The sequence below is a fragment of the Pelecanus crispus genome, chromosome 2, assembly GCF_030463565.1.
Source record: "Pelecanus crispus isolate bPelCri1 chromosome 2, bPelCri1.pri, whole genome shotgun sequence".
In the NCBI taxonomy this organism is placed as follows: Eukaryota; Metazoa; Chordata; class Aves; order Pelecaniformes; family Pelecanidae; genus Pelecanus; species Pelecanus crispus.
Window position 1 is genome coordinate 133,032,322 of NC_134644.1, and position 24,433 is coordinate 133,056,754.

General features: G+C 39.3%; 1 protein-coding gene across 3 annotated transcripts; it reads left to right on the top strand.

The window, feature by feature from the left end:
• The first annotated feature begins 1,706 nt into the window (after positions 1-1,706).
• On the top strand, positions 1,707-22,113 carry UBXN2B (UBX domain protein 2B). Of its 3 annotated transcripts, XR_012830824.1 has the most exons (10): positions 1,707-1,829; positions 3,980-4,080; positions 7,670-7,741; positions 9,290-9,449; positions 9,996-10,073; positions 11,466-11,575; positions 12,055-12,192; positions 15,169-15,330; positions 17,513-19,958; positions 21,608-22,113. XR_012830824.1 is itself a non-coding variant. In XM_075704698.1 (9 exons), exons 1-9 carry the CDS (start codon positions 1,707-1,709, stop codon positions 17,673-17,675), a joined length of 1,107 nt encoding a protein of 368 aa, XP_075560813.1. In that variant the 3' UTR covers positions 17,676-19,967. The 3 variants fall into 3 exon arrangements, 2 of the variants coding, with proteins under 2 accessions (XP_075560813.1, XP_075560814.1); XM_075704698.1 differs by lacking the exon at positions 21,608-22,113 and having other exon boundaries at positions 17,513-19,967; XM_075704699.1 differs by lacking the exon at positions 21,608-22,113 and having other exon boundaries at positions 3,980-4,071; positions 17,457-17,626.
• The last annotated feature ends 2,320 nt before the right edge of the window (positions 22,114-24,433 follow it).

The following is a 24,433-nucleotide window of genomic DNA, read 5'->3' on the forward strand; positions in this document are numbered from 1 at the left end:
TATTCTTGAGAAACTGAAAACACCCACTTTTAAACATTACTTGCTCTTTGTTAGTTATATTTAGGGTGATTCCAGGTCTTACCTATAGCACTCATTTTTTTATTTCACTGCAGATTAGCACATAAAATGTTCGACCAAAATTTCAATAGTTCATTGTACTGGGTCTGGCTAGGATGGAGTTCATTTTCTTCATAGCAGTCCATAAATGCTATGTTTTGGATTTGTGACTAAACCCGTGTCAACACACCAGTGCTTTGGCTATTGCTGAGCAATGTTTGCATAGCATCCAGGTTTTCATTTTCCCACTCTGCCCCTGCAGCAAGTAGGCTGGGTGTGAGCAAGAAGCTGGGAGGGGACACAGTCGCGACAGCTGGCCCCAACTGACCAAAGGATATCGCATACCATACAGCGTGATGCTCAGCAATAAAAGCTCAGGGAAAGGAGGAGAAAGGCGGGATGCTTGTGGTTATGGTGTTGGTTTCCCCACATAACTGTTACATGTGCTGGAGCCCTGCTTTCCTGGAGATGGCTGAACACCTGCCTGCCGATGGGAAGTAGTGAATTAATTCCTTGGTTTGCTTTGCTGGTATGCGCAGCTTTGCTTCACCTATTAAACTGTCTTTATCTCAACCCAGGAGTTTTCAGCTTTTGCTCTTCTCATTCTCTCCCCCATCCCACTGGCGGGGAGTGAGAAACTGGGTGGGCACTTAGTTGCTTAACCCACTGCATTACAGGTAGCAGAGATCTTTAAGTAAGTTTTTACCTCTAAGTTTCTAGTTTTAGTTTCTGACATGCAACATCATCAAGTTTGGTACCTGACTGCAAAATTATGACAAGATAGCTAGCATTTTTCTCAAAGTTTCAGAGTATTTCAACCTGTAAGATTAAAGTGATGAACTCAACTTCCACATTTAGAAAAAGTTTTTAATACTTACTATGCAAGTCAGAAAGAAGACACCGCCTCACACTTTTTAAACCAGCCTGGTATTTTGGCACCCACGAGCCACCAATTTGAACGCTCAGAGTTGGCATTCACTGGGCTGATCTTGGTTTCTCCTCTGAGTTTGCTTAAGCATTCAAGTGAGCAACCCAGTTTGGTTTTAGCCATCATCAATGGTACTTTAGAGTTCTGCAGAGCCTTGCATGTAAAAGTAGACTGAGAAATTCCCTGGTGCTACAGGCACACTCCAGCCACTGGGCTGACACCACAGAACAAGGGCTGCTGGTCTCCACCAAGGCCCAGGCAGGTCCAGGCCTGTCAGTGGACAGAAGCCTTCGTCCATTGCCAGGTGCTGAGGGAAGGCCGCGGGCAAACCCACCCTTCCATTTGTGCCTGCTGGGAGGGACATGGCTGGGCCCCCACTGCCCAAGGTGAGACACACATGCAATATCCCTGCTGGGCAAGGGAGGTGGGGGGCAGACAGACAGACAGACAGACAGACAGACAGACAGACAGACAGACAGACAGACAGACAGACAGACAGACAGACAGACGGACTCGTTCCCCTTGAGGCCAGCTCCCTCGGTGGCGGTAGGCCCCCCCCCGTCCCCATGGAAACAGCCCGGTGGGCGGGGCTACGCCGGGCCGGCCCCTCTCGTTGCCATGGCAGCGGCCGCTGGCGGCGGAAGTGCCTCGCGGCGCTGGCCCCGCCCCGCCCCGCCCGGCCCCGCCCCCCGGCCGCCGCCGCCGCCACCGCCCTCGGAAGATGGCGGACGGCGGGGCAGCTCCGGCCCAGCAGGAAGGGGACGTGTCCGCGGCGGCCGGCGGCGGCCGGAGGGATCGACAGCCCCGGAGCGGCGGCCGCCCGCCCAGCGCCCGGGATTTGCAGGTGAGCGGGTGGAGATGGGCGTCCCGCTCCCTCCGCGGGGCGGGGCCAGCGGGGCGGAGCGCCGTGTCCCCTCAGGGGCGGCCTGGGGGCCCGGGGCGACCCTCAGGGGAGCGGGCGGTGCGCGGTTCCCCCGCCCCTCTCGTTGCCAGTCGGGGCTGCCCCGCCGTGGCCAGGCAGCGCCAGGCCTCTGAGCAGAGGGGCTGCTGTCTTCTTTTCTTTCTTTTTTTTTCCCCCCTTTTGAGGCTGGGAAGGGAAGGACGCCCTGAAAGAGGACTGGGCACTTTAGGAAACGGTGGGCGGTCAGTGTGTGCGGTGGCCAGTCCTCCAGGGAACTGGAGGGGCTCTCCTGACACTTCAGTAGCTGGGTTTTAACTGTACGTGAAGTTATTTTGGTGCCATTATATTTCCTGATTATTTGGTAGGAGTGTCCTTTCCCGCATGAAAACGTAAGCCTCCACAAAGGTGGTGTGAGACTAAGGACAAGATCTTTTCCTAGGTTTACATGAGGAAAGTTTCGAGAGAGTGTGATCACAAATGTAACTCAGCACTGGTACTTCAGTGCTTAATTGGCAAACACCTTTAACAGTATTCCTTTTTTTGTGTGTGACACTGAAACTTTATGAAGGTTCAAAATATTTTAGCAACAAGTTGACTGGAAAACAAGTGAAACTTTTAGTAACTCAAACTGCCCATTTTATTTAATTGTACATAATTAACAGAGAAAGACGGATATAGGTTTTTTTCTTGATTACATTTGGGATTTTCATAGGTTCTTGTTGACATTAACTTTGCTACAATATGTAACAGTAATAAAGTCTGTGTTAATACTTTTGGTTTGTAAGGTCTTTAGTTAGTCAACTGATGGAGACAGGCATCTTGGGCAGGTGATTATTGATAAAGTGTTAAAAACTGAAGTAGTACCCTCCTGGGTCAGAGTAGCTGACCATCTATCCATCCATCTAGTTTAGTACTTGGTTCATCATGATGCCATAAGAGATGAGGTATAAGGAATACACAGAAGCCTGACCATGACCTTTTACACTCCCTCAGCATCCCTCAGTCTTTGGATTAGGGATGGTACAGGGTAGATCTTTGCCTGTTGCTTTTGGTGACTGCTTATGGACTTGCTGTCTATGACCTACCCCATCAGCTTTACATATCTGAAAGATATTTGCTTGTGTCTTCAGATAGAATGGAGGTCTTCAGTGGTTTTCTTGAGTTGTCTTGTTACTCAGTTTAATTTTCTTAATGGGTATAATTCCTCAGCTCATATTTTTCCCCTGCCGAAAAAGCCTCACAATAATATGGGATTAATATCCTGTGTTCATAGCAGTGTGTTTTGAAGGACAGATGATGTTTCTTTTTATGTTAATGTGTATTCCTTCTACATAAAAATGTAACAAAATTGTAGCCTAGTATCTATTCTGGTGTGTATGATAAAATGTTAATGTCACTTGAACAGTGTGAACAAAATGGTTTGGGGACAAAATTAAGGATGATTTGACAAACAAAGTAGAGTATTATTCAGGCCAAAGGTAACGTTGCTAAAAACAACATTAGGTGCACCTCGCACAACTTCCTAAAAGTGAACTTGCCAGTGATATGGCAGCATTTGGGGAACCTTTGTGAAAAACTTTTTTTTTTTTTTTTTTGAAGTATTTGCAATGATGTCTTGAATTCAAGTCAGCAAGGCTGAATTGGATCTTAATTCTAGTACAGGCTTATTTGAGTTACGTTTTTTCCATTTCTATGTAAATTGTTTGTAAAATTTATTATTTGCTTCTCAATCTTATCAGAGGGATACCTAGCAACTTTTTGTCAATTTATCAACATTAATGAGATGATTCTAAATATACACGTGTGTATATACTTGTGGTTCTGAATCTAATACAGGCTGAATGTCGCTAGTGATGCAGTGTGAACCAAATGAAAGCAGAGTACGAGTTCCAAGTCACAATGGCGTTACGCTTCATGTGTTTTTTTCATAAAGCAGAAAGGAAGTTGAATTGAGAGAAGTGGTTGGGGTTTCTCACGTTGATGTTTCTAATTTTCTGGAGGTGCACACATTTTGCGCTAGTTTTTGTCTTATTCCTGTTCCATGTGTAGTTATAGAGTTACAAGACTTCTAAAAAGAGTTCTGTTTCCTACAGTTGGCCTTGGCAGAGTTGTATGAAGATGAAGCTAAAAGGCAGTCATTGTGTCCTGACAAACCAACAACTACAAAGATCAGTAACACAAAAATGTCACAGAGGTAAGATATGCTTTGTACTTCAGAAATGTGTTGAATAGATACTGTATTAGCTCACAAAACTTTGTCATACGTACTTGATCTCCTCCTTGTATAAAAAGCGATCTACAGCAGTTCATAATCCAGAATTGTGAATCCCTGTAATAATGCATAGTCTGTGTCTCCTCAGAATGCTTTCTAAATTGTATTTATTTAGGAGCCTTTGTGCTATGTGGTATTCCAAAACACTTTAAACCCACTTCAGCTAGGGTAAGATTAAGATGCTGTAAGTGAAATGCAGTGTTGCTCTTTGTTTACACAGATAGAATTTGGAAATTTGCAGTATCAGAAAAATCCTTTGCTGCTTCAAAATTCAGCAAATCAGTGAAGTGAGCTGCTTTCAGTGCTGTGCTTAGGTCGGTACTATTTAAGTAACTAACCTGAAAAGACAAATATTCATTTGAAAAATTTTAGTAGGTTCATTAGTAGGCTCATATGGGGTGAGAGAAATAAGAAGGACTTCTTAATGAATTTATCTGGTTTTGGCAGGTGAAAGGGAAGACGTGTGTTTATGTATAAATCCAAGTTTTGCTGGCCTGCAATGTTTGCAGTTCACATAGCATTTGAAGATTCAATGTAGTTTTAAATTTTTTATAAAGAAATCTTGCCAGTTTTTAATTAATTTATATTTCAATTGTTTCAAAGTAGTCTTTAAATCATTACTGTCAGTGATGCCAGAACAAGTCTTGCATGTGGCTTGTCTTTCAATCACTGCTGCCAATATGGATTTCTGTTTTAAAGGAGGTTAAGCAGCAGAAAAGTTCTTAGTCATCAGAGCCATGCTTCAAGTGCATCTGCAAATGCAGATCTTCAGGAAGAGGGATTTTAGCACAATATGTGACACTTGGAAAATAATAGGGGTTTTGGTGAGGTTTTTTTGTTTGTTTTGGTAAAACCACCTAAGTTGACTAATCAGCTACATAGAACACAGTTTATAAACAAATAAAGCAAATAGCTCCATTTACCAAGACATATCATGAAGTTACAACTTCCCACTCCAACTGAAGGACAAGCTTCAATACAGTATCTCTAATACTTCAGTGTGATAGCTGTTGGCAAACACTTGCTCTTTGTTGGCAGTCATACTGGAATCTGTCTGAGAAAGATGAGGTGGCTGCTATTTGCATGGTATCCAAAATGAGAATTTTTTTTAGTAGACTTCAGTTTGCTCTCAGATGAGCAGTGTATTAATTGCAAGGAGACATAGTGCTTCTCTTGAAGTCATCTGCTCAGCTTGCCTTCCACAATTGCAGGTATAGAAGAATGTCTCTGGGCCCTGCTGGAACAAATGCTATGTTATATATGTTGTCATGTTGTGTAAGCTCCTTTAAGAAACTTAAGACCACTGGCACAAAAATACAAGCCCCACAAAACCTAAGATGCCACAAAGGAAGAAAATAGAGATTAAAATATTTCTAGTGCCCACAACCTAAGTCCGTAACGATACATTTTTTTTCTGAGAAAGTAATAAGAAGTGAATCCTTCACTGGGATATAGAATTACATTTTTTTATCAACACTGATACTTAAAAAAGCATGGTGGGTTGACCCTGGCTGGATGCCAAGTGCCTACCAAAGCCACTCTATCACTCCCCTTCTGAACTGGACAGGGGAGAGAAAATATAATGAAAAGCTTGTGGGTTGAGATGAGGACAGGGAGATCACTCAGCAATTACAGTCATGGGCAGACTTGACTTGGGGAAAATCAGTTTAATTTATTACCAGTCAAATCAGAGTTGGCAAATGAGAAATAAAAATTAAATCTTAAAACACTTTCCCCCCACCCCTCCCTTCTTCCCCGGCTCAGTTTCACTCCCAATTTTCTCTACCTCCTCCCCACAAGCAGTGCAGGGGTACGGGAATGGGGATTGTGGTCAGTTCATCACGCGTTGTCTCTGCCACTCCTTCCTCCTCAGGGGAGGACTCCTCGCACTCTTCCCACGCTCCAGTGTGGGGTCCCTCCCACAGGAGACAGTCCTCCATGAACTTCTCCAACGTGGGTCCTTCCCATGGGCTACAGTTCTTCACGAACTGCTCCAGTGTGGGTCCCCTCCACAGGGTGCAGTCCTTCAGGAGCAGACTGCTCCAGCGTGGGTCCCCCACAGGGTCACAAGTCCTGCCAGAAAACCTGCTCCAGCCTGGGCTCCTCTCCCCATGGGTCCACAGGTCCTGCCAGGAGCCTGCTCCAGCGTGGGCTTCCCACAGGGTCACAGCTTCCTTCAGGCACATCCACCTGCTCTGGCGTGGGGTCCTCCCCGGGCTGCAGGTGGATATCTGCTCCACCATGGACCTCCATGGGCTGCAGGGGCACAGCCTGCCTCACCATGGTCTGCACCACAGGCGGCAGGGGAATCTCTGCGCTAGTGCCTGGAGCACTTGCTCCCCTCCTTCATCCCTGACCTTGGTGTCTGCAGGGTTGTTCCTCTCATATTCTTACTCCTCACTCCAGCTGCAGTTTTTGTGTTCCTTTGTTTTTTTTCCCCTTCTTATATATGTTATCACAGAGGCGCTACCACCATTGCTGATTGTCTCAGCCTTGGCCAGCAGCAGGTCCGTCTTGGAGCCGGCTGGCATTGGCTATATCAGATATAGGGGAAGCTTCTAGCAGAAGCCACCCCTGTAGCCTGCTACCAAAACCTTACCACGCAAACCCAATACAAAAAGCAATGGCCTGCTCTGCTACACTTTGATTTCAAAGGTAATCAGACAAATCGCATAAATCTGAACTAGGGGTCTGCCATTACTCGTAGCAGATTATATGTATGTACTTATCCCATGGTAGCTGGCTACCTCATATACATCTTGCATTAAAGAATTTTATCATCAAGTACTACAGGGTAAGAGCATGTATCTGTACAGCTTTTCCTGGCATTTTGCAGGCTGTCAACCCTAGCTTGTCCTGTGGTAGCTTATTGATCTTACCATATCATAAACCAGAATCTGATTCTGCATTTTAATCATCTTTTGAAAGTCTTTGTTATGTTGCCGTTTAGTGTATTTTTAAAATTGTGTAAAATAGAAGTGAAAACTACTACTTTTTAGTTTCTAGGATCTTCATAGACAGGGACTTCAGGACATCAAAGAAAGCCAATGTTGACTTCACTAGGCAACTTACCTCTTGACAAAAACCAGCTAAAATGTGGAAAGAATTTGAAGTGTAATTAATTCTGGTAAGCTAGATTCTAAAACATGTATTCAAGAGCTTGCATATTCCCTGTGTTATCCATGGGACCGCCAGTGGTGTAGAACAGGATTCTGCATAACCTATGGTAGAGTAGAATAGTTCAGTTGGAAGGGACCTACAACGATCATCTAGTCCAACTGTTACTGCAAAATGACTCTGCCATACAACGTGTCCTTTCCTGCTTATTCACTGAGAAGCATTCATGGCTATGTACTTTGGCAAAAAAAAGGTATGGTGAGAACAAAAAAACCTCAACAACTTGATATCCTTAGTTTTTGAAAAATAAGTAGTTTCAGAGGTTAGATATGAAGTACTTAGTGAATTGGATGTACTAGTCATCTTCAAACTTTTTCTTTTATTCTCTTGGCAGTCTTAAAATTGATTCTCTTAGAAGGTTGAGAAAACCAGAGAGAAGCATGAGCGATGACAAAGAAAACCAAAGGTATTTTTAAAACAAAAAAAATCATTTAACAGTTGTGAAAGTAATTGGGTATTTTTGTGTCATTCACACTTTGCTCCTCCCAGTTTTTCAAAATGCTTGTGAGCTAAGTCTCCTGCAAAGAGCTAGTAACTACAGAGATGCTATGTGACTTATTAGAGCAAGGGTTAGCTATGCATTGCTGTAGTAAAACTGTATTTAGCAGAATCAGGCTGTAGTGATCTAGGGCCTGTAGATGCCTTAACATGTGACTGTATGGATATAAAGGTTGTAACTTACACTTGGACTCAAAAGCTTTTTTGCCTTTTCTCAAATATCCTGAATTGTTCTGTGTATCCATTACTCAAATATTTGAGTACTTCCTTTCTTTCTTGAATACAAATTCTGATGAGAATTCTTGTTTCATCTCCTTACCACTTTTCTTTTAAATCTCATAATAAAAGATTTTCCATATAAATGGCAACTAGGATAATAAATACACATTTATGTACAAAGGAGAGATGATACTAAGGGATTGCTAGTTAGTTATGTGACATCATAAAAGCTGTGTGATTGTACAGCACCTTCATACCCACTACTGGTTTTGGGTAATTGTAAAATATGGTGGAATCAACAGCATTTTGAAGTCATTGACCTGAGAGAGAGTTTCACATGGATCAATTGATTTGCCTTGCTCCAAGCAGTTAAGTGAAAAAGTTAAGGGAAGTATAGAAAGCACGTATTTTATTAGTTATCAACACTTCTTGTAATCAAAGACAAAACACTCTCAGGTTTGCCAGGTGTTGTATTTATATACACACTTTTTTACAGAATCCGTTCCATTGGTATTTAGAAATTTATAGTGCCTTCCTCAAGATAATCCTCAAGGATTATCTTGATCGTCATAATCAAACAGACACAGTTTTGAACAGAATTATTTGTAGCTTAACCTTTTGTCTTCAAGGGCTAGAAATGGGGCTGTGTTGAAGAAAAAGAACACAAATTAGCTTTCACAGCACTTTGCAGATGTTAAAATGCCTTGAAAGGCTAATTAAATTTATTAAAAACTTTCCATTTCTGATATTGGCAGGAATGGAAGTACTAGATCTTTAAATTAAAATATCAAATCGTGGCACTGTTCAGGTTTTCCAACAACAGTTTTATGCTTGTTCTGCCAGGGCAGTGTTAGTTGTGAATCTGTATTCTAACCAGCCTAGGCACAGGACACTGCTGAGGAAATTGGTCTTTTTGGGAGCAGGCGGCATCCACATAAGATGAGCTGAATAAAGTTGCAGCTGCATCAGGATGGCATTCACTTAAACATGGCCTTGGCCTCCTAACCTCTGGGATCTGTTCCAGAAGGCACCTTAGTAGTTTTGTTAGTGAAATGTCTTTGGAGTAGTGCTGCTTGGATTGCTCGGAAGGCCAGAACAAGTGGAACATTTCTGTGATCAGAATGAAAAGGTTTTTTGCCAAATTTGGCTCTTTGTTAATTTTTTTCTTTTGATGGGAAGAGGAAAATTATGCTTGTCATTTAAAGCATTGTTGCTTATGAACATTACTATTCTAAAGATTTTATTCAGGTGACTCAGAATACAGAGGATTACAGATTTCTGGGGCTTCTAATAATCCAAGTAAAATTGTTGCTGAACTCTTCAAGGAAGCAAAAGAACATGGGGCTGTCCCGTTAGATGAAGCCTCAAGAGCATCTGGTGATTTCAGTAAAGCTAAGGTAAAAGTTAAAAGTTATTTTGATCTCTATTTGCATTAGACTCTCTGAAAGTCATCTAACTACATGAGAGCAAATACACCTTTTTGTGGTTTGCAAATAACAGAGGATTTGATCAACATGGTTGTGTATTATCTGTGCTCAAATAGCTTGCTCTAGAAAATAAAGTGGGGAGGAACCACACAATTTCAGGGGAAATCATTAGAAATCAACCTGAACTGGAATTATTTGCTTTATTTTTAATTAAAATTGATTTAAAAAAAAAAAACCTACAGTTGTATCCCAATCAAAATCTCTTCTCTGTTGAATTACTAATGTTTGAAAAAGTGTACAGATTAGGAACTGAAATGCATCACGGAAAACCTGCTTAGCCTAATTATGGTTACTAGGTATAATTTTCCACTTAGAAAATACACAAGTTAGAACAGTGTATTTGCTTTTTATCACAGAAGCAAGCTTGCTGATGCTTTTATTTGCAGCTAGGAAAGATTTTTAATAAACTGTTTCAGATACTTATTGAAATAAGCTTTTCTATTTATTTTTTTCCAGTCATTTTCTGGTGGTGGATATAGGTTGGGTGACTCATCACAAAAGCACTCTGAATACATATATGGAGAAAATCAAGATGTAAGTAAAATTCTGAATAGCAGGAAACAGAATCTCCAACAGATGTCTGCTTAATCATGTTCACAGCTTGAAATGCCAGTATTACTGTAACTATGTCTATGAGGAAAAACTAATATCTAAATATTAGGTATGTGTTAAGTAGAAATTGTTAAAGTGGAAGTGTCCACAGAAGATAGATGTTCATTGGATAGTCTTGAGGAATTTGGAATTCCTCAATTCATTGTGGAATTTTCTGATGTAAATAACTTTGAAATTCTTAGCAAACATTCCTTTCAGTTACTTTCCTCCAGCTGTTGTTCTACATTCTCTTAGCTATGCTAACATTTTAATCCTTTTAGGTTAGGAATTGTTTCTTCTTGGCTTGCAAAGTAGCTAGTCTCAAACTGGAGGGCATGGATGTATTCCAGGAATGGTGAAGCAGCAGGTTAGCGGCCTTTGGAAAATTGTCTGCCCTTTCTCTCCTCTCACTTAAAAGGCAGGAATTTGAGGGTGTGGGGAGCAAAGCTCTCTACACTTTGCCATTCATGTGAATGGCTGGAGCAAACGTTAAGCTTATCTGGAAACAAAACCAAGAAATGTCAGGCCAAAAGATGTTCAGGCTGGGGGGTGCTGCCAGGTCACGCCAGGGGGTGCTACCTTCTACCCTCTTAAGTAATCCTTCTACCCTCTATGTAATGGCCAGCTGTACTGAGCCAGAGGCCTGTTGCACTGGGGTTACCATAGCTGGGGGCAGGGATAGTTCTCTAAGGGAAGTTCAGTTTTACTGGCTAGGGAAGCCTCAATGTGCTGGACTGCAAGGTATTAGTTGCAGGGGAAAGACGTGCAGGCTCTGAAGGTGAAAGGCTCTGGCTGGAGGTACAGACTCGCAGCAGAATAAGAAGGGAGTGAAGGAAGCTGGTTTCCAGAATTCTCAGCATTTGAACTGAATGGAGCTAGTATCAACTTCATTGGAGCTCAACATGTAATAATTTGAGGAAAGAATAGTTTTCACTATAACCGAGGTATCAGCAGGAGTTTGTAACTTTATGGGTTTATTTCTTAATTTATCAACAAGAAATGTTTACTGCTTTTTAAAAGTAGTTGGAACACTGTGAAGATCACTACACTGTCGCTATACATCATCTTTTATGTCATGGATAGCAAATTAAGAGATTCTTTTTCCCCAAGTGTAAAAGTGGTCTTGAAGTAGATAGTAGTCTATAACTGTTATTTGTTTTTTTTAAAGGATTCTAAGTATGATAGTTACAGTGCAGTGCTCTGTTCTTCTTTTGTCATTTGCATCTTCTTTGTGGTCCGCTACAAAATGCGTTAAGTGTAGATCAAAAATTCTGTAACTAATCTGTATGAAATTGAAATACCTTATTTGTCTATCTTCACTGTTTTGCTTCACAGGTTCAAATTTTGCTGAAACTATGGAGGAATGGCTTCAGTTTAGATGATGGCGAGTTGAGATCCTATTCAGACCCAACAAATGCTCAGTTTCTTGAGTCTGTTAAAAGAGGGTAAGTTAAAATGGCAACTTTTTTGAGGTATGTCTTTCAAATGAAGTGAAGAAAATCGCTTTCTCCACATGTTTATAATTATTAAAAGCTTCAGGCTTCTTCTCTGCCTGCACCCATAAAATACATTCTGTATTTGTCATCAGATGTATGGGGCATTTAAAAACTTGGAACACTTTGGTTCCTTCTGGTGGTTTAACTCTGAATGCTACTTGAAACAGACAGCTGTTAGTTTCATGTGTTTTGTTAGCACATTCTAGGCTTTGGCTGTCAGATCACTGATTTTTTTTTTTTCTTCCTTTTAGTTTTTCATTTTATCTATTATTTTTGGATGAAATCCATTCATAAAACAATTGGACACATATGACTTTTAAAATAAACATATCAATAGTGTCTACTCATACTGTACTGTGTAAAGTTTTTGTGTAATTTTTTATTGCAGTTCAGAACATAATTGGGAAACTTTTATTTTTGTAATTAAGGGAAATTCCTGTGGAACTGCAGCGACTTGTTCATGGTGGCCAGGTTAATTTGGATATGGAAGACCACCAAGAACAGGAATATGTGAAGCCTAGACTGCGATTCAAAGCTTTCAGTGGAGAAGGGCAAAAACTTGGAAGGTAAAAAAACACTAGGTTTTCTGTTGTGTGTTCATTTGCTATTTCAGAAGTGGATTTAATCAATTAGGAGACTGTTGGAGAAGCTAATCAGATGACAAAAGCAGTATGAAATTATTCTGTGCCACAAGTCTCAGCCCTGATTTCACAGAGTCACCAGGAATCATGGAAGTTTATATATAATCTTAAAACAAAGTTAAGTCTTAGTCCTGTGTCCTGGAACTGCTCACAGATTTGCTAGATACTTTGTGCTTTGTTGTGACTATGAGATTTCTCTGCCTGTTCTGGCATGTAATTTTGCCTATAATTTTTTTTTTTAACTTTAGCTGTGTTTAAAATGGGAGCAAAGGAAGCTGAAAGGTCATTAGCGCTGTACAAACTTCATGAGAAAAGTCTCTGTCTGGATAGAGGAAGCAGATCCAAGTAATTGTTCCCTATTTAGTGAGGAACAGGCAGAACTTAGTCCTAATGGGTTACTGGTCAGTGAGGACATACTCTGCTCTGGCTTAGCTGCAGTATGTGTTGTCTTTTACTGCTGGGATTATCACAAAGGGAATAGGAGATGCTATTGCAACACTATGGCTGATGCTTGACTTAATGCAGATGGAAAGAATTTTTGTATGGGAGCAACTCAGCTATTTTTTCTGAAATGAAGCAGCAGAAATATTGTCCTGAAATACAACCTTGGAAACAGTCACCTGTTGTAAGTTATGCAAGGCGAGTCTGTTAGCTTTAAGAAAGAGAAATAATTTGATAAACTTTTTTTTTTTAATTTGATCCAAAATAAATGAGTAATAAGTTGTATCCAAATCCCTCAACTTTTACTAGGATTTGAGTAAAACTTCAAATGATGCTGAAAACAATCTATAGTAGGAGCTGTTGTTTTAAAAACGACCAACCAGAGAAATTGTACATGGTCCCCTAGATGAAATAATACTGCAAAACCTGGATTGTGGGAGAGGAGGGACTCAACTTTTAACCTCTGACTGCAGGCCCCACTTCCTCCAATTCTAGTGTCATCTCCAGCTACAGTGTAAAATTCATAAATATAGTAAAAACCCTGAAATTTAATGATTTAGAAAAGCTTATACCTGTTTCTGTTTCATTTGCTGTCCTGTTGCAAGAGTACGCTGATGCTGTTAAAGCTCTAACGTGTATAATTCAAGTGAACTACTACATAATGTGCCAAAATTCATTCCTGTGACGGAACATTTCAGACCACTTTGTCCAAAAGTGTATAATCTCTGTTCAGCTTAAGTCAGTCAGTAAGAATAAACAGTAATGTGACCTCAACTCTGCCAATCATCAGCTTTTTCACATAACAATTATAGGCTTTATAGCATCTTTTCCAGCTGACTTGATACTAGCTGTTGAATTGTAAATACTTCTCGGTTTCTGTTCATGATTGCATTTATTCATGTAATGTTTTGTTGCCAAAAAAAAAGGTATTACTGGTGTGCTTCTGCAAGTAATTTAATTCAGCAAATGATTCTTAGCTGTTTCCAATCTATATTTCATCTTTTTAAAAATGAGGAAATGTGCTTAGTAAAACTGAGAAGGTGGTAAGCTCTGGTAGGAGTGACATAGGGAACAATTGTGTATAATAACTTGTTCACTTGAGCACTTGCTGAGATGATTAAAGAAAATAGCTGGGGAAGAGAGGAGGTTCTGTGTATAAGAAAATGTGTACATCTGTTGTGTGGCATTTTTGTTTGTTTTGGTAGCTTATGAAGTCTCAGGTATGTAAGTAAGGAAAGGAATAGCCAAATGGTTTCCAATCAGATTTATATTACTTTGAGGTTATTGAGTCGCTGGAGCATATCCAGAGGAGGGCAACAAAGCTGGTGAAAGGTCTGGAGCACAAGTCTTATGAGGAGCAGCTGAGGGAACTGGGATTGTTTAGTCTGGAGAAGAGGAGGCTGAGGGGAGACCTTATCGCTCTCTACAACTACCTGAAAGGAGGTTGTAGTGAGGTGGGTGTTGGCCTCTTCTCCCAAGTATTTAGTGATAGGATGAGAGGAAATGGGCTCAAGCTGCATCAGGGGAAGTTTAGATTGGATATTAGGAAAAATTTCTTCATGGAAAGAGTGGTCAAGCATTGGAACAGGCTGCCCAGAGAGGTGGTGGAGTCACCATCCCTGGAGGTGTTCAAAAAATGTGTAGACGTGGCACTTTGTGACATGGTTTAGTGGGCGTGGTGGTGTTGGGTTGATGGTTGGGCTGATGATCTTAGAGGTCCTTTCCAACCTTAATGATTCTATTCTAGTTTTACTTTCATAAAAAATAACCCAGCCACCAAGCCAGGAAACATGAAATTGCTACTCTACCCTTAATTGTTTTAGTGGTGGACTTGGTAGTGTTAGGTTAATGGTTGGACTGGATGATCTTAAAGGTCTTTTCCAACCTAAATGATTCTATGATTCTATACTTTTATACTAAAGGTAAAAAAATTCCAAGCTTACTATGTGTTGATATCAATGATGTGTCAGTATCATTTGTGCTCTGAAAGGGTGGGGGATGCCCAGAATCATGAAGTAGTGCTCCTGAAAGCATTTACTAAAGCAGTTTGGGTCAGTTTAAGGCAGTATAATGGTGCATGATTTTTTTTTTTAATATAGTCCATGAGGTACAATAAATATATAAGTCTTACTATCATTTCATGCTCTGTAAGCATAAACAAAGATGGCTTCATTTGTACTTGAATACCTATTTAAATTCATGCAAATGTAATGATATGCACAGTTATAAGAAAAATAAATATGAGATGTTGCAATCTTTGACAAAAAACCACAAAAGCATTATTTGTGTCTCTATCTAAAAAGCTGTATTTATACTTAGTTCAGATAACTTTAAGAGGATTTGCATTGCTCATTTGTACTAGCTATACATGGTAGTCATTCAATGAAAAAGACAGCTGAAACATTCAGTTCTGGTTTGACTCCATTAATAACATCTGGTTTATTTTTTTTAATCCTCTAGCCTTACACCTGAAATAGTCAGCACACCTTCTTCCCCAGAGGAGGAGGAGAAATCCATTCTTAATGAGCCTGTTCTGATTGATGATTCCATGCCAGCAACAAAAATTCAAATTAGACTAGCAGATGGAAGCCGATTAATACAAAGATTTAATCAAACACACAGGTAAATTGATTCTGCATCAATGCAGGTAACCATAACTATTTTGATAAGTTTGTGTTTTGTCATTAAATGCATATCAGCAAGACAGCAAAAAGGGGAAAAATACAGCTCCACTGAAATGTTGTAACTCGTGTCATTTTCATAATATAGATATACTGATAAATTGACTATCAAAGCCAAATTGCCAAATTCTGTAATTGGAAACACAAGATATTTGATAACTGCAAAGTCACAAACTTTCATGACCAGTTATGTCCTGTGATTTGTAAGGACATGGTGCCAGCCATAGCTGTTCCCAGGGCAACTGAAATCTGGACAATCTCGCTATGTAGTCATCCTAACCCTGGGCCCTTCTTGGGAGGAGCATGTGGCTGGCTCAGATGACCCTGTGAAGGCACTTTATTGCAAGGTGGTTTCGAGTGTAGTCTGAATTTGAATATAGTCCACACTACAGGCAGAGAAATGCTTTGGCCCATAATCAAGAGCTCCAGCTTTCTACATTGTTATACTTGAGACTATGACTAAACATGACATGCGTTGTAAGTGTAGACTGCAGCCCATATGCAGAAGGATATATGAACATAACATACTCATTTGCAATTCTGGTATGTAGGCGGGACATAATACTGAGAACCAACCTTTGTTTTGTTTTGGATGGTCACCTCCTAGGAACTGGCAGCGTGTGAACTTGGTGGGGTTTTTAGATCTGTTAGTTTGCTGATTAGAGCTTGCTATCAGTTTTATTGACATTGTTGGGGCATTGCCACAAATGGTGTTGGCCAACCCCATTTATTTGCCTAAGAGGTTGTGTTAGTGCAAGGTTCTGCAAAGCTCTATTTTGCACTGCATGGCTGAGAGAACTTTGGGCAGAGGGCAGAGATTTGGTCAGCAGTTCCACCCACACTTTGCAGCAAGCAGGGTTCAAGCCAGTGCTGGTCTGAAATCTGCACCGTTGTGTTAGAACACAGCTGAAATTGAACTTGCATCTTTCCTTGGAGGTGGTCTTAGCATGGACCCAATTCCATGTTCATATTGTTACATGGAGAGTTCCCCGTTTCCTTTTTTAGTTCTGGCTCAGATTAAGGGCAGAGCCAATGTGCAGTTTTCTTCACCTGACAACATATGCAGACCACAACGAGGCAATTTTAGCTGAGATGCCAATAGGCAGGAAGATAAAGCAATCGTTTCCCATATTTTAGCAGACCTGATAGTACTGGCTCAGATCCTTTCTTCACAGCACCTGCTGGAGAAGTGACTTAGATAAATGGTAGGGCTCATTGGGAGCCTCTGTAGCCATGATGTGTTTTCTTTTGTCTGCATCAAAAAGTAGAAGTGGTGAACTTCCCAGTAATATCTGCAACCAAGGGTCTGTTGACAGAAGCTTATTTTAGTCATTATTAACTTTCTCTTGGATGTGGATCTCTAGTTATCCTTGCCATATGTATGATCAAAATCAGCTACTAAAGTGTGTTGCTTGTGTCATAAGCCTTGAAGACTGATAGAAAGTTGAAGCCCCTGCTTTTTTGGCTAAAGTCAACCTGCCTAGTTATTAGTTACAGTAGATCTTCAAAGATTTATTCTCAGCTTACTGTCTTAGGTGAGAAATCTCAAATTTCAGTTTTATCTCTAAAATCTTATTAATGTTTCATCCATGTCTTAGAAAACTAAATTGTTCTTGTTATACTGTTGATGTGATTGTTTTATGAACTGTTGTTCAGAAATTCAATGTCAAGTGAAAGTAGGGGAAACCTCTTGCTATTAATAATTCCCCTCTGCTTTCTCATCACTGCCACCATATATTTTAAGATTCTTCCTTCCATTAATAACTTAGTCTTTTTGGAATATACCAATTAATAGTGACATTTTTGACAGCTGATGTTGAAATTACTCGCCTTCCTATGCTAAGTATCAGTTTGCAATATACTTCTATGTTACAAATTTTATTTCTGTTATTTGAGAAAATAAGCAACATTCATTGTAATTTTTCAGGTTTTGTATACAAGAAGCAAAAAACTCTAGGCTACAGCCATTAGGCATCTGGATCAAATGGAAATGTAAAATCAATAGGACATATTAAATGGTTTAGTCTGTTAGAAGGTTGTGTGTTCTCTGATCATCTTAATGTTCAGACATTTATGTCAAAATGGAATCATATGTAGTTTTCATGTCCATATCCTTTCCACAGGATTAAGGATATTCGAGATTTCATTATCCAGTCCCGTCCAGCATTTGCAACAACTGATTTTGTTCTTGTGACTACATTTCCAAATAAAGAGCTAACAGATGAAAGCCTGACACTACAAGAAGCAGATATTCTTAACACTGTGATTCTTCAGCAATTAAAGTAATCTTACAGTTCTTGGTACAATATAGGGAGTGTGCTGTATTGTCATACAATATGTTTCCAACAGATGAAAAAAAAGGAAAGATCAGTGTCTTTTTATTCCCCCACCTTCATGGATCAGATTTTTGGGTTTCATGTCTTCCAGCTGTAGCATATCTAACTTTTTTATTTTAATTTTTGAACATTGTTCAACCTTTTTCCAGTGTTAAAATTAAGCTTCCCTATGCTAGTGTGTTTCAAACCACATCTTGTACTAAATGTGAAATGAGGTATGACTTTATGACTCTGTTATTTTGAGGGGGGCGGGAGGAGAAGCATTTTTCTGAAGGGGACAGTATCTTTCATACAGTTGATAAGATTTGCACTATGGAAGTGTTTTATGCTGCATTGACAAACAGCCATTTGAAAACTTAGCCTGTAGGTTATGTTTACCTTCCAAGCTGTATTAATATTAAGGTATTCTGTTTAATAGCTTGACAGATAATTAATGCCCTAATACAATTTTTGTATATTCTGTTTGTAGTATTTCATGGTGCAGTATAATATTTATATTCTAGTTTTTATGTAATTTTCCCTGTATCATTGCTCATATGGGTGAATCAGTTCAGGAGATGCAAACCTCAGCTATCGCAGACTGTAATAGGTTATTCTCATTTGTATTCTAGTTGTTCTACTTGTGGTGAAAATAATATGAATTTTTTTTCTTCTTGAAGTTAGAGAAATAGAAGAGACCACTGTCATCTGAAGAAATGCTGTGATTTAGATTTCATGAGAATAGGCCTATGGTCACTTTGAACCTGAATATGCAGTTGAACCCTGTGCAGCTACATCATTCTTCACATGAACAGTTACTTAAATAACCCCAAACAAAAAACACCGAGGTGCACAAACACAGAACTTGTTTATGCTGTCACTTGCATGCACAAAAGTAGACATGTTAATTAATTCGTCGTGTATTTTTGACCTGAATTTAAGGTCTTTATATTTGGAATTTTGGCCAAAGGCATTTTGTAATATTCGGTGGGGATTTGGTTGTGCAGCTTTCGCTACATTTGTTTGGAAGCTGTATAATTAAACCCCTTAATCTTTGAAATTATATATTTTTTCAAATAACTTGGCCCTACACTGCAATTTGCAGGTAGGAATCTTACGTTGTGGGCAAACTGGCTGCTGTGCTTTAGTAGTATGCAGTTTTATAGTATTTGTGGCTTTGTATCAGATGAGTGGATCACACTCTGAAGGAAGTTAAATGGGCTTTATCTCTTGTACTGATACATGTGTTAAAAATGCTGTTTTCACTGATTATTTTATTCTGAAAATATCAATATTTATTTATGCTAAACTTATAATTGCTCAGTATATTTGATTAATCTTACATTTTTACCTCAAAGTAGATATTTGAGTAAATTCTAAATGTGCAATTGTATTTGAAGTATTTTGTTTTGTAATCTGAATATCTGCATGATTTTAATCATAATTCATTTCATGTGCTAAGTAATTAAAGTTTTAAGCTAAAAAGACCATAGGCAACACTTCTTATTTTCTTCCCAATATTTTGTTGTGATGAAGTGGTGACTGTGTTGTGTGCCAAATATTTAAGCCTAAATGGAAAGGAATGGACACGTACTATGCATATATGTTATATACTAACACTTCCCTATATAAATGCAAGGCCAAAGCCAGTATTGTGATATCTATCTTGGGCAATCTGTGTTTTGGGCATACTTCAGTTCAGAGAATATAGGTAAAGTTACATCGCTTATTACTTCTGAAAACCATTATTAATTAAACACTGATGTATGAAGGACAGTGGTTAACTAAATTGTATTTTTTTTCTTCTTATTATGCCAAAACCCACAACTGCATTTTATCACAATCTCTTTCAAATAGCTGGTAAATTTTAGTGTTTAGTAGCCACTGACAGTAACTGGGGCTCCCGGTAGTTGACATTATTTTGTCAAGCACTAGGAAACAGTATGAATGTTCATGTTTAAATATTTCACTGCTTCTCAGTACTTTAAAAACATATAGAATCTTCTGTCTCATAATTTTATGTCATACCTTTTATTAACATTAAATTCGCACTCTTGTAGCTAACATGTTGGCATTTTTGGCACAAACCAGTTCTTTGAATACAGACCTATGTGGATATGCAGTTAAGACTGGCTACAAGGGAGAAGGAAGACTGAAACAAGGGAGAAGGGACTTGGTAGAGGATGGTGATCTTTCGCTCACAGCAAGGCTGCTGAGCTTCTTAGGAATTCCTCTTATCTTCCATGGAATACAGGTAATAATCCTGTCGCTTGCCCTTGTAGGCAGCTTATGGTAGGCTCAGGCTTCACCTCTGCTTGTCTTTTCCAGCAATCCTTTATCACACCAGAGTCAAATAATCCAAAACTGAATGTTTTCTCTTAAGAAAAATCTCTCTGGACCTGAATACTTGTGCTGCCTTTTTTTTTTTTTTTTTTTTTGGACACTACTCCCATCTTTATAATCATTTATTCTGGGTAAATACAATCAGGCTTGTTAGTTTTGGGGTTTGGGGGTTTTTTTCAGTAGTGCATTGAGATGCTTGTAAACATTCTGCTTTAATCTGACTACTGGACACAGTTGTACAATTAGCATATATTAACAGCTATATCATGCTGTTCTCTCTTTGGTGAAAATCTGTCCAATATTAAAGGAACGAAGGAAGAGCGTGCAATCACTCAGAGATGCTATTACTAGCTCCCTGCATAGTTGCTTGCACTAAGCTAAAGCGCCCATGGTCTTTAAATTGTGTTACTCTGTGCAGGGAGAGTAGAGTGAGAGATGCACCTTCCCCTTGCTCATGCTGTTTGAGCCTGACAGGCCTCAGTGTAGGCATGTGCTGTTCTATGGGCAGATGAGATGATGAGTAGCAAGAGTCTGGAATAATAAAAATTTAATTCATGGCACACCAAAAGCAGTAAGCTTGTGGTGTTTCTATGGGGTGGCTATAGCTGGAATGGGTTCCTGAACAGAAAGTGGGACTGATGCTATCTAGCTGCTTATCAATTATTTGAAAATAAACTTTGAAAATCCAAAGATTAATGCAATGAGAAACAACAGTAGGCAGCAACTGTGATGAGCATTTAGTGAACTGTAGCAATCAGATCAACTGCATCCTTAATACAGCCAAATGTCAAATTACGAATCTGGAACCATCTGTGCAAGACACTAATAGCCTGCAAAGCCCTGGCCGTGTAAAGCAGTAGGAAGATAGTAAGAGAAAATGCAACAGAACTGTTTACACCCCTTTGAGGTTTACAGAGTTGACTTTGTGACTGGGAGATGATTTTAATCTCTGTGTTTGTTATTGGTGAGTTTTATACTGTTTATGGTGCTGGTCCTGCTTCTGGAACTTTAGAGATGGGGCTAAAAAAAAAAAAAAGTGGAAATGCTGAATTAAATGTCTTATCTTAAAAGAGCTCAAAACAGGTAGCTTATCAGGAAGAAAGCAGAGATATGAGGTGATTTAAAGTGGGCAGTTACTTTGCAGGTGGGGAAAAAGTATTATAGGACTGTTCAGTAGAGAAAAACGTAACAAGAATATGAAGCTTGTACAAACCTGGAAACTCAGTCCAGGTATTTTCAAAGTGAAATTAAAACACATTTTTCAATAGTTGAACTACTGGAATGAACCAACCTTGAAAATCAACTTCTCTGTCTTCTGCTTTTTTGTTTAATTCGCATTGTTATGCTGGCTTTCTGTAAGATTTGTTTTATTTAACCAAATTTATTTGAGTTTTGCCGCTGAGACAACAAGGTAAAATAAGATAGCTTGGTTTTTGGACAGCGATTTACTTAGCCTTTTTCTAGTCATACTTACAATTAATAAATTATGCTGTACGTTTCATATTTAAAGGCTGGAAACATCAAGTACTTTACTGTGCATCTTCAATATTTTCATTACAGACACTCCAAAAAAAGTCTGCTGAGCTTCAAACAGATGATTAACAGAACTCAGATTACAGACCAGAACTCACCTTTTACACTTCTTACTTGCAACTCTGCTCCTTTAGTAATGGTCTTGTTCTGTCCATAACTGAAGAGCGATTTCCTGTAACATTCAGATGTGCTGCCACAGAGCTCTTTTTCATCTAAAACTGAGAAGTGGGGAGGCTATCTATTCTTGTCTGTTTGGTGGGAGCTGTCTGCTCTTGAGCTAAATATGTGATCTATACACTATGTATTTGGGCATTTTTTGGGGGGTGTGAGAAGATAGATGTCTTATTCCAAACTGCATTACGGTAAACTGAGCAAGACATTCTTAACTATGGAATTAAAAAAAAAAAAAAATCCTTTAGTGAATTATTCTGGAAGAGCTACTATTTTACATTTATAAATCTACCTGAGTCCAAATTAATTTGGTGAGCTCTTAGACCATTTAAATGCTAATAAACAAGTACTCCCAAATGGGAATACCCAGGAGTCATTTTTCTTATATGATGTTTTTAGCTGAAGTTTGAATAGAAGGAATTACTTATTCAGGGCTGTGAAGTTATTTATTTCATAGAATTCTTCGTGTCTTAGTAGGTGCTCATATAAAACTTTTGATTGTCTATTCTAGCAAAAAAAAAAAAAAAAATAGAATTCATAGTGTTTACTGGCTCTATCCTAAAAACTACCAAATAATTGCACTTTGAGGACAAAATAAATTCCTGATTTCCAAATTAAATTTTAATAACTTTTTCATGGTAATAGCTGTCTACAGTGTTTTGGACCAATGGAAGCCTCAGAACTTTAGTGCCTGTGTTGTGCAAACCCCGCACAAATGTTCCACTTCAGTGAAAAGAATTAATTTCTGTTTATCTTGCAACTGTTCCTAATGAGGTTAAACTAAATCATCATTAATCAGATGTCCACAATGTAAATGTCCTTACAGTCTTTCATGCTGATTTAGTTAATAATCCATTTTAAATTAGATTTTACAAATAAAAAAAATCTCTGCCTGAATGTGAAAATGTAAGTGCTAGTTTTTTGGAAAGTTTGCAGTTAATAGAGAAGAACTTAGATTATGTATTTATTTCTACTTGTATTTGAATAATTCTTCTCATAGCAAGCTGGTTCTTGTTAAAAGAAATTAAGACATTTTCAATTGAGAGGACTTTGGCTCTGAATGCAGAATAGTGCTACCACTTTTTGTCCACAAACGAGTGCCTTGATACCTGTGAATACTTGTTTGCACTTTTTTATTTATCACTTTTTTTATACTGGTTCTCTTCTTTTGAATGTCATGTGTATGCTTTCAAGTCTTTTAACTGTAAAAATTTTTTTACATAAAAAAAACCCTGCATATTTTTATTAATGCAGTGCTACTTCCCATAGCAGTCCCCAAGTCCTGTAGTCCAGAAAGAATCATTGAAAGCAGAAGAGGGAGCATAAGGAGATATAGGCAGATGGTTGTGTTAAAATGTTTTTCACTGAATTATTCGCTCCTGCTCTTATAGTCCAATAATTCTTTTGGTTTTCTAAGGAGTCTTCCTGAACACTCTTTTTCCTGGAAACAGACACAGATATTAGATGCAGTTGGAGTTGCTTGGTAACCTTGGTCACCACTCAAAATACTGCAAGCCAGGATTTGGTCTGTGTGAAAGGAGTGGATGCTTCATCTGGAGAGATCAGATAATTAGACCTTAAAAGGATCTGCTCAAAAGTGAACCTGAATCCTATCTTAAATCCCAACACTGGGAAAGTTCAGATGTACCACTGAATTGTATATGCATGTTTAAGGTTTGTATTTTCATCCACAAGAAGGGAAAGTGGCTGTTCTAACTTGGTTTTAGTTGTTTTGAAGGTGCTCTTCCCTCTGCTCTTTGTGAAAGTGGTAAAAATAAACTTTGTGCAATTGGCTTGCAAGGAGAGAGCTAACTCTTCCTGACCTTACTGTACTGCAAGCTGGTTTTAAGACTGAGGCTAACAATCCACCTTGGTCAAAATAAAACTCAAAGGCCTGGACACATTCTAGGTTTCAGCTAGATTTAACAGATAGGTCTGGCATCAGTCACAACCCTTAATGGAGGACTAAGCCCTATTATTAGGGATATGCCTAAGGGAGATTCCCTGAACATTTCTGTCTTGCCCGTTGTACATTAACCACGCCTGTCACATGGACAAGGGAAAATCGGAAATGAAAGATTCTTTGCGATGTGATGATTTAAGGTGTTGATGTTAGCGGAGTCATTTTTACTTGCTGACAAAAGGGTTTAATTTCAAAGGGGTTTGGTTTTGTTTTTTTTTTTTTTTTTAAATGTAGCGCAATTCAGCTTCCAGGTTTCTGAGTCTCCACGATCCATACTTCCCCCACTCTAAAGCTTAAATGAATGGAGCTAAATAAACAGAGGGGAAGGGACAGGTGGATGTTTCAGCCTGGCAAACCTGGAGGCAGTTTGGGCCTAGGAGGCAGAACAACCACACTTGGCAAATGTAGGCAGGAGAGGCTGCTTGTTTAGTGGGGACCTGTAACACATCCCAGCTGAAATAGTCACTATTCTGTGAGAGGCTGTTAGCTGGACCAAAGCTGGTACTCCAGGCCGCTGAGCTTCTGACATTGCTGAGCTTCTGACATTGGCTTTCCTTCGTTCCTGACAACCTACTAGCTGTTGTCTCTGCTGGTCGTTCCTGTTCAGTAGAATAGTGCCTGCAGTATGTCAGTTCTTACAGACGATTGTAGTGGTTTGCAAGAGTTTGTTACAAAAGGCAGACTTGAAGTCTTCCCCTTCCCCTCAATACCTTTCTTCA

Bases quoted from the DNA above. Each gene is read 5' to 3' on its own strand.
- UBXN2B (XM_075704698.1), top strand. From the start codon at position 1,707: ATGGCGGACGGCGGGGCAGCTCCGGCCCAGCAGGAAGGGGACGTGTCC. The intron at 4,081-7,669 runs GTAAGATATGCT...TTCTCTTGGCAG, and splicing joins AACACAAAAATGTCACAGAG to TCTTAAAATTGATTCTCTTA. The intron at 11,576-12,054 runs GTAAGTTAAAAT...TTTGTAATTAAG, and splicing joins CTTGAGTCTGTTAAAAGAGG to GGAAATTCCTGTGGAACTGC.